The sequence below is a fragment of the Paramisgurnus dabryanus genome, chromosome 5, assembly GCF_030506205.2.
Source record: "Paramisgurnus dabryanus chromosome 5, PD_genome_1.1, whole genome shotgun sequence".
Taxonomy (NCBI): Eukaryota; Metazoa; Chordata; class Actinopteri; order Cypriniformes; family Cobitidae; genus Paramisgurnus; species Paramisgurnus dabryanus.
The window spans coordinates 19700644-19711081 of record NC_133341.1 but is presented as its reverse complement, the minus strand read 5'-3'; the positions used below and the strand labels follow the sequence as shown (position 1 = coordinate 19711081).

Below are 10438 nucleotides of genomic sequence, written 5' to 3'. Positions count from 1 at the left end.
AGACTAAACATATTAAAGTATACAAAGTAGTGCTGTTGGTTAGTAGCCTCATTTTTTAGGTTTAATTACCAGAATTCATGATAAATTAATGTATTTAAGATGTCATAAAACTGGCCCCCTGGCACCATCTTGCGGCCCCCCTGGGAGTCCCGGTCCTGGCCCCCAGTTTGAGAACCACTTGGCTACACAGAATTTAAATAAAAAATTTAAAATGAAGGGTTGATCTAAAGTCATCATGTTACAGATAAACAATGTACTTTCGAAATACATAAATGAATGGCCTATTAAATGTCTTAATTACATATAAATATTTTTTACCATAACTAACATTAAAGTCATAAAGACACTTTCATGTTAATGCCACTAAAACATTTAAAAAAAAAAATACATAAAATAGATATCATAGAAAACATCGGTTTAAGGGTTAAACTTACTGTTTCAGTGAGGTATTTTACTGGAAACAAATCAAGTGTGAGGTCACAATTTCTGATGATCAATAAAATATAATTGACTGGCACATCATTCAATTCTTCAAAAAAATCTTCAGAGAGATATGCACAAAACGCAGTTTAAAAACATGATGACGGCAAAGGACTGTGCTGTCTGGCTATAGTATCAGCATTGACGTTGATCTAATCTACTTCACAATAATTGGATTATCTAGTAACACTGGCCAGTGGCCACTACACCGAACACGTGCCCAACAACGTGTTTTTATCTCTTCGAAAATTTTATCATCAACGGTGAGATGAATTAATGTAGTACACAGATGTTAAATCAGAATTTCCTCCATGCCATAAACGTTCGTTGTGATTGATTGCTCTCTCTTCAAATAAGTCTTCAAAGCCCATGTTCAAAGCCATTTGAAACCCTAAATCCGACTCAACGTCGCCCTCTACAACAGCCGCCGTGAAGTTCATAATGTGAATACATTATGTGTAATATTTTTACAGAAGGATTAAAAATAAAACATAACAAGAACAGTTGATGATTAAGATTAAGAAAAACATTTATTTCAAAAAACATAGAATCAAAATCAAGAGACCAAACATAATTTTTTGTGGGTCACAGCAGTTTTGCAGTGCGGGTGTGGCCTAAATTAAAACCTTAAAATGTTCAATTAAAATAATTTTTATGGAATTTATTGCAACAGATCTGGAACTGACAATGCAGCTTTTGTTACACCTTTGTGAAATGTCATAAGTCATAATGTGTAATGTCATATAGTAGGCTATAGGGCCAGGCTACAGTGTTACAGATTTACAATATTTGTAAAAGTATGTTTACATCATGTTACCTTCACCAGAATATGATTAGCACATTTTATGGTAGTGCATATACAATATTTCCCATTAAACCATTACAAACCCTTATACATTTTTATCCTTAGTATTCAGATGAAAACAGGGAGCCTTAAACAGGCCCCACCTCAAACTTGTTTTTTGAAAGCTGAAATGTCTATAAAGCTAAATGTCTGTAAAGGACAAGTCTTAAAAAATAAAATAAATTAAATCGTAACAAATTAGGCTAGTTCCTACATAAGTGTTTGTCTTGAAAAGGACATATGTTTTTCCCGCAGTGCCAACAATTCTGAATATCGTGGGGTCCTTCAGATGCGTCGTGATGGCAAATGTCGCATTCAGATTTAGAACTCGCTTCTTTGTGTTTGTTTTTAGAGCCATCCCCTCGGATCAACCGTCTGAGCTCGTGGCGTTTAGCCTGATCCACACAACAAGCAACGTCGACCACCTTAATGCGCTTGGGGTCCCACACACAGTCCTCTTCGCGACCGGACTTGATGCTGGATATGTTGCTGTGTGGTGGGACCCACGCGCAATCGTACCCGTTCTGGTGCCACGATTTCTGGAAAGCGTGATTGTCAGAGTCGATCTTCTTCACTTTCCCAACACGCACTTTCAATTTGAAAACGACTTTTTCATTCTTGTCAGTCTTCAGCGGGTAACATTGAGCTTTTTTAATGTTACGACTGACATAAATTCCGGGGCCGAGCAGTCCATCTTTCGAGCGTTCAAACCCATTAGTGATTATTTTTTTGGCATTTGCCAGATGTGTGCCGTGGTACATCGTGTAACCGCGGCCGGCCTCCGGCTCCTGGTCCGCGGATAGAGTTTTGCTGCGGTCTTTAACCACATCCCAGCCAGAGAAAAATACCTCCCCGTTCATTCTTAAATAAAAACAGATATTCAATTGAAACGACCACTCACTGAAAAGTCTTTGTAAAGTTTAAACGATACAAATGTTTAAGGGAAAGGCTATGCTACTCACCTTCCTCACCACCGTAACTTTCGTTTTCGCTTTACACATTTTTCTTAAGTTTCCTTTTGCCTTCTAGTAGTCCTATGCTACACAGGACAAAGTGATTCAAAACCTCTATTTACGAGTTAACTTACAACAAATGTAAATCATTTAGTTTCTGGTTCATATTATTATTAAATTATATATTATTTCATGATAACATTTATGTAGCCTGCTTTTATTCAAAGTGACTTACAGTGCATTAAAGCTATACATTTTATCATATGTATATTCTTTACTAACAGAGGAACATTTATGGGAAGAAGATCATTCAATTTGCTTGTTTTCTTTTAACGTGTGCACATAAACTTGCACGTGCACAGTCGCGTGTGTGAGCTTTAGAATAAACTCTAAACCGGACTGAGCAGGTGTATTGCTCATGAGTACAGAGTAGCCTACTGAAATTTGGCAGAAACATTTAATCCAAAAAACATCAGAAATGTAGGAACGTATGTCACATCTTTAACTCGTCGTCTTTAACTTTTGTTTATAATTACAAGAAAATAACATCTTCCTCTTTTTTCTTCCCCATTTTCCTCGTAATCATCCCCAGTATTTTTTAATGCGCCTGTGACATACTCCTTATTTTCAACAGTGTTGCCTTAATAGTGTACTCTGATCTACAGTCGATGCAAATTATTGAGAAACGTCTCCAAGCCAGTTATTTGCATTTAACCAAATGATGAAGGCTTTACAAGCGAAACGATGTGAAGGGTATGAATATAGGTGCGTGAGTTTGACCATACCTATGTCTACTTAGGTTTATAATCTTTCTCCTTTTGTTATAATGAACGTGGTATATACGCTTTGCTGGACTAGAGAACGTAACTAAGACATCTGAGACACTTTGCAGCGTTGGGCTAGAATTATGATGGAGACAGGTGAGAATTATTAATATTGTAGGCTACGTATACAGGGACATTTGTGTTATTTTATTTTATGTTTACTTAGTTAAGCATTAATGTGGGTATTGTATAATTATATAAAAGTTTTATGCAGGTTTCTCATTTAACCTATATATTTAGTCTCATTTGCTTAAAAATAGGCTATGTTATTTTTTATTTTTAACAAAATTTGTCCTTGTTTTAAAACTTTCAAAGTGCAAAATACATCAATACTTGCTTTACTTAGTTATTTTCAATAATGAAATGCATTTAAATTGTGCCTATAATACTGATATGAGCAGAAAAAGTAGTTTGAAATAAGGATTTTACATAAACTGTGATAAAGTTAAATTAGTAGGAATGACAAAAAAAAAAAAAAATGACAAGGTAAAAGCAGTCTGCCAAGTATTTTGCACTCTGAATGATAAACTTGGGTATTCATTTTTTATTGTACTTTTTTAGTTTTATACTCTTAAAAGGTGATTAATAGGCTTCTTCACATTGATGCCGGAAGTACCATTCTTGGTTTCTCAAAGAAACTTTTAGTCATGTTCTCAAAACAAAACTTTCTTTCTCATTTTTTTATATGTGGCACATTGTGCACTTTTATAAACTTTTGTTGCAACAGAAGGGATGTGTGGCTGTTGAAGGTTACTTATATGGAACCGAATCCTTTTAGGAACTTTTAATATACCATTTATTTAATCTATTTGACAATTGCTTGTAACCATTTTTTTATGTGTGTGATATGTTACAAATGTTGGTTACTGCCACATTTATTACAGAGGTCTCTTAAAATATGGGTCCTTAAAAGGTTCTTTACAGCGATGCCATAGAAGAACCATTTTTGGTTCCTTAGAAAACGGTTCAGTCAAAGGTTCTTAGAACAACCCCATAATTCATACAATTTTATAGTCTAAAGAAACTTTATTGAACCAAAAAGGTTCTTTGGATGGAACAGATTCTTTATGGAAGGCCAAAAATGGTTCTTCTAATCGTGAAGCACCTTTAGTTTTAAGTGTAAAGGCTAAGGAATACACACAGATAAATGTTGTAAGAGAGCTGAACTCTGGTATCAAACTCAGGAAAACAGCAAGCATATGTTTTGCAAGTGCAATGGGCACTGCCATTTATGACTGTTAAACAGGGATAGATTATAACATGAGGGTAAATTACTGTGCATGCACACACTAGGCCACAGATGCAGCAGGTGTGCAAGAAATACAAATATAGAATTCATCTGACTTTTTTAAATCGGGCATTAAAATATATTGGCTATATTAGAATATAAATGAATTGAATGATTTTCTATCTCATAAACAACAAAAACAGCTGTTTGCCTAAGGATCTAAATCTGAGACGGATCTGTAATCTTGACAGATGGTATGCTATTGTTTATTTAACTCTGAGTGTTTTGCAATGATTTTTCCCCAGGCTTGAGTTTGCCAGCATGGTTAAATAGACATTCCTAGCTGATATTTCAGAGATTTACAGTATAAATAGCCCACCAACTCCTTGAGATAAATACAACATGCATGTTATTACCTGTTGTTTGTAGAATTCACTCTTAATTCTGCTGGGTTGTTTTTAACCCAATGCTGGGTAAATATTGAACTGAACACATGTTGGTTATAAATAAATCTATGCTGGGTTGTTGTTAACCCAATCAGGGGTTGAAACAACCCAGTATTGCATGCTTATTGTTTACTTATTAACCCAACATTTGTTCTGTCCAATATTTACCCAGCATTGGGTGAAAACAAAATAACCCAGAAGAATTTAGTGCAGAGTGTTGACTGGTGCCATAGAGTTGTAATGCATTGCATTAAAAGTCCAACATAATGTTGCAACACATCCTCATCCCATGGCGTCAATATTTGACGCCACTTGACCATGCGTCAATATGTTACGCGGAGGGTATACCCTTCGCGTCATTTTTTGACGAACTGGGGACTTCAATACTATTAGGTACGCGAAATTAAACAGTTGTCGCCTGACATTGGGGTTAGGGATAGGTTTGGGTAGGGATGTCATTATGTAAATCTAACCCTAAACCGACGCGAAAATGGTAAAAAAATGGTACGAAAATAGGAAAGAGAATGCAACGGACTCAATAGTATTGAAGTCCCCAGTTCGTCAAAAAATGACGCGAAGGGTATACCCTCCGCGTAACATATTGACGCATGGTCATGGGGTGACAATTTTTTAACTCTTTGAAAACATCAGTCAAGTGCACATACAGTGTATTAAGTGTTGAAAGTATGTAATACACACTCTAAAAAATGCTGGGTCATTTTCAACCCAGCATTGGGTCAAAAAAGGAACGAGTCCAGCTGTTGGGTTAAATTAACCCAGAAAATGTTTATATTTGACGTAACAATGGGTCAATGGGTTGAAACAACCTAGCACGGGTTAAATTACAACCCAATGGGGTGGGCTCGTCCCTTTTGACCCAGCACTGGATTGAAAATAACCCAGCATTTTTAGAGTGTACCATCCTGCCATCAGAAATAAAAGCAAGAATTTGGTATTTTTATTTATATAGAATGCAATGTTGTTTAGTACTCAAACATGTAAGATCTTTTTTGCATGAGGAATTTATTTTAATAGTCGCTGTTGTCTATTTACATAATGGTCTAAGCAATAAAACATTTCCCCTTTCATGTGCAGTAAAATTATAAAAATTATATATAAATGAAGTCTTATAAAGCTAAATAATAAGTAATTACTGCTGTTAATGGTAAAAATTAAACTATGCTAATTGTGTAGTAAAACCAGTGGCTTTTTTACATAAACATATTGGGGCAGTTTCCCAGACAGGGTTATGATATTATGCCTTTTCTATATTAGGACAGTTTTTACAAACAAACCTTATAAAAAACAATATTGGTGTACATCTTGACACAAAACAATGGCACTGATATATGTTAAGATATGTCAGTAGTACATATCAGTAGTGTTTTTAAATTAAAGGGACACTCCACTTTTTTTGAAAAAGTTGCAATTTTCTAGGCCGATATGGCTAGGAACTACTCTCATTCTGTCGTAACATGGCTGCAGCAGGCGCAATGATATTACGCAGCGCCTGAAAATAGTCCCCTTGGTTACTTTCAATAGCAGGGGACTATTTTCGGGCACTGCCCCTCCTGCAGCCATATAACAGCAGCAAAGTCCTTGATTATTACGCCAGAATGAGAGTATAGTTCCTAGCCATATCGGCCTAGAAAATCGCAACTTTTAATTTTCTGTCGGTCTTAGTACATAATGTAACTACAGCAGAGTCAAGTTTTAAATGGAAAAATTTAAAAACTCTTTGGTTATTTTTGAGCGCAATGCTAACGGTCTCATCAGATTCAATGGATTATGCTAAGCTATGCTAAAAGTAGTACGGTCAGACCCGGAGATCGGCTGAATGGATCCAAAACGGTAAAAATCAACAAAAAAATTAGTGTCCCTTTAAGGCAGCTCAAACATGCATTTTAGTCTGGGACTAGGATAAGCCCTGTCTAAAAAAAAATAATCGCCCCATAGCCGCTAAGTTATCACTGTCTCTTAAGAACCAGTATGACCAACTAGCAATTAGTTAGGGCTCATCAGTTCTAACTACATGTTACTAGAACTCAAATTCAATCTTTTCATGTAACTGACTTTTATGTAACTGAAGTTATAACCACTCTTGAAGGCAAAAACTGGATGACTAACTTGTAAGACTAGTCTAAGCAGTTTATGCAGCCAGCTTAATGCACAATGTGCAAATTTGCACAATGTGCAAATTTAAAATAAACCAAAATTCTACTTTCATAGTTTTTAATCAACAAAGGCGTAACATGTCATGAAAGCATGAAATTTTATACTGTATTTATAAGATATCAGGTAAAGTGTCAGCTGAATAAAAGTCAGTAAGCCTTTTCCTTGTACTTAAACAAATGTTCATAAAATATATTAGATTAACAATTGTTGTTACAAAATAAAAATGATTAATTTAATTTAAATAAATTTGATTAATGTGTCAGATTGTCTACTGAATGGCTTTTGGTTCAATTCCGGCCATTACAAGATGTTTCTTTAAAAAGAGAGATAAAAATATTATACACGTATTTCCTTTCTCCCCACAGAGTATTCCAAGAGAGTATACCAAGGTGTCAGAGTCAAACATACTGTCAAAGACCTTCTAGCAGAGAAGCGATTAAGACAAACAAATGCACCCAGATTCAGTGTAAGTCATTAATCCCTTTATTCTTGATCATGTCATAAGTGTTTGTTTCTTTTGTTTATTCTTAACGCCATTCCAGCATCCATGGGTATATTCATGGTGAGAATTAATCAATCCATACAGAAGTAAATCCACACAAACACGTTTGGGGGGAGGGATAATTTGACATTTCCAGTACACCTAACCTGCATGTTTTTGCCAGGTAGAAGTAAACAGGAGTACCCCAAGTAAACCCACGCTGACACAGGGAGAAAATGCAAACTCCACACAGAAAGGCCACCTGACCTGGCCGGGGCTCGAACCAGGGATATTCATGCTATGAGTCAACAGTGCCACCCTATGCATACATTTTTATCTCAGTGTTTCCTCAAACACACAGATAGTATTTGAATTAAACGTATCCACACTAAACCGAATGTTTGGCATTAAACATAGCTCCAACCTGTCCCTCATCTATGGCTTGAAATGTCCCTTGTTACTTTTAAGAGATAACTATCATTCACACCTGTCAAAATCAGATCAGTCTTCCTGAAAGGGGACAGACCGGCATTGTTACCAACAGACGGTTAAACCCAAACCTAAACCAAGGTCGTCACTGAGGTACAAACACAACAAAACAGACAGTGCTTGTGCTCAAGTAAACTCCGGCTGTGAGTATATGCCTGCTTTTTGTTGTGTTTTGTGCCCTTACTAAAACTAATGGACCAGTCAGTTCATGCAAATTCTTACGAGAGGTGGTTGGCCTCACCATATATCTCAACAATAGCCTAGTAAAAACATACTAATTATATATTCTAGGTTAAGTGTGGCAGCTTTAAAAAGCTTTCAAGATCGCTTTAACCATGTAAGAAATGCATACTACCATAAAAATACCCTTTTCAAAATATACACTAAAGGTGTTTGTGCGTCTTGTGCGTATTGACTGTAAGTCTATAACAAAGAAGGATATCTACTAAACAAATGAACTTGATTCCACTGCATTCTTCTTCTGCGCATTGCACAGTCAGCTGGGATATATTCCCAGTCATCCAATGATTTCTTTAGATCCTTGTGGCAAAATCTCATGAGAAGAGTACACACTCCACCGGAGGGAAGTGTACACATGGAGCGAGGGGGGAGCACTTTTGTGACACTGGCAAATCATATTCAAATATCTTCCCACCTGATTTGCCTGGCTTTCAACAGAACAAGCACTAGAACTTAAGCCTTCCTGCCTTGCTCTCTATATTCCGACTTAAAGTCAGGCAAAATACAATGGAGCCCACTGAAGTTTCTTGCAGTTAACCATGGGGGGATCCATTGTCTGTTACATCAAACATTATTTAATGATTTATGAGAAACACAGACCCAAACTTATTGAGAGTGGGTGAATAATACAAATGTTTTGGTTTTCAGACGAGCAGCAGTTCATCCCAGCCAGCTTTTGTACCAATGCCTGGTGAGTCCATCTTGGATTTGCTCATTTGCTAAATGTTATACACAGATCAGACAGTATGTACCCGATGAGAGAGTTAATTCACCTGCTCACAGGAAGCTAAGCGAATTTCCTGCTTCAATTTTGCAGGATCTCATGTGCTTCCTGGTTACTACAGTATGCGAAGATCCTTCCTCCCAGACTCAGAGCTCTGCCATCCTATGAAGCAATACTCTCCAGATACATATTCTTCAGCACTGGGAGGCAAAGCATTTACGTATGACCATCCCTCCAGTTACCCCTCTTTCATTGACAGCTACTACAACCCCGATTCTTATGGAGATTATAGAGGGGCAACTTCTTATACCACCAGTGGAGGGTCACTGTTTCCACCATCTACGCTACCAGCACTACTGCCATCTCTGTCTGGAGAGCCATCGTCACATCTACTCTTGGTATTCAAATGATATTATTAAAAGATTCAGGGGACTAACATGGTTGTTATGTCAAAGTACTGTACGTTAACCATAATTCCCACCTATATGCTACAGAGAGACCCCTGGGATCAGCCATCCGAGGACCCAGTCAGTCAACCAGAAGTCATTTGTCCTGAGGGTCCAACCCCAGTGGCAGACTCACCATCCCTGGGAGGGCCTGACTCTGGTGGTTCCTCGCCATACCGTCTGTCATCAGGGCACAGTGGGAGCTCCATCTCATCGAGCTCTCAGCCTTACACTCTACAACCTCTGGAAGATGTTCCCTACTCAGCAGCCTCCTACACTTCTGCCTCAAGCTACTCCTGCCCACCATACATGACAACACCTGGCGATCTGGCTGTGGTGAAGATGACACCTGTCACCTCAGAGGAGGCTAGAGGCGGAGTGGTGTCTCTCAGTGACACTACATCCTGGGCTAAAGATGATGGAACTGGCTCCTGGTTGTCATATGAGACTAGAAGGGCTTTTTAAAAGGCAGAAGCCTTTTGCGTGGACTGTGGACTGTTCGGTTGTGATTACACAGCGTCTCTATCCTTAGAGAAGGAATGAGATAATAGAGGAGATTATAACCATGAATATTACAGGATATAGTGGTATGTGTGTGTGCGTGCCTTGCTGTGTGAAAATCATCTTATTTTTCATGGTAAATATGGTCTCCTTAGGAAACATGTTACAAAATAACTTTCTAAAAGTCTTGATATGGCATATAGATAAATCTGTATTTGCAGTATGTAAAAGAAATATGTGCAGATCATCCGGTCTTAGGCATATTCACATCTTTGAGTTATTATGTGTGAATTGGAATCAATGCACTTATTTTTTGTCTTTCTTTTTTTCCAAATGTTTTAAATCTTCATAATAGTACCACAGGACACTTAAGCAAACACTTACAAAGAGAATGGGTAATAGATGGAAGATGATGGCTTGCAAGTTATTATTATTAATATTTTTTAGATTTTTAGTCTGTTGTCCGGAATACCAGGTTTAAAAATAAAATTACGTTTTGGCATGAATAATATTTAAAGTGTGTCGTCTTTATAGAATAGACCAGAAATACGCGGTTTATTGTGTCGCCTTTCCTGTCAATATACAAATGTTTCCAACGTATTCTGAC

General features: G+C 37.2%; 2 protein-coding genes across 2 annotated transcripts; one reads left to right on the top strand and one right to left on the bottom strand.

Annotated features, from left to right (window-relative positions):
• Positions 1–991: 991 nt before the first annotated feature.
• Positions 992–2392, bottom strand: gig2o (grass carp reovirus (GCRV)-induced gene 2o). Its single transcript, XM_065250209.2, has 2 exons — positions 2287–2392; positions 992–2185 (listed from the first exon to the last, which is right to left on the bottom strand). Exon 2 carries the CDS (start codon positions 2182–2184, stop codon positions 1528–1530), a length of 657 nt encoding a protein of 218 aa, XP_065106281.1. The 5' UTR covers position 2185; positions 2287–2392; the 3' UTR covers positions 992–1527.
• A 599-nt stretch (positions 2393–2991) lies between these two features.
• On the top strand, positions 2992–10326 carry LOC135732092 (POU class 2 homeobox associating-factor 2). Its single transcript, XM_065249997.2, has 5 exons — positions 2992–3197; positions 7316–7416; positions 8809–8851; positions 8978–9282; positions 9379–10326. The coding sequence occupies exons 1-5, from the start codon at positions 3185–3187 to the stop codon at positions 9793–9795; spliced, it is 879 nt and encodes a 292-aa protein (XP_065106069.1). The 5' UTR covers positions 2992–3184; the 3' UTR covers positions 9796–10326.
• The last annotated feature ends 112 nt before the right edge of the window (positions 10327–10438 follow it).

Excerpts from the sequence above, each read along its gene's own strand:
- gig2o (XM_065250209.2), bottom strand. The coding sequence starts at position 2,184 with ATGAACGGGGAGGTATTTTTCTCTGGCTGGGATGTGGTTAAAGACCGC.
- LOC135732092 (XM_065249997.2), top strand. Across the intron at positions 8,852-8,977 it reads AGCTTTTGTACCAATGCCTG|GATCTCATGTGCTTCCTGGT; the intron begins GTGAGTCCATCT and ends TCAATTTTGCAG. Across the intron at positions 9,283-9,378 it reads CATCGTCACATCTACTCTTG|AGAGACCCCTGGGATCAGCC; the intron begins GTATTCAAATGA and ends TATATGCTACAG.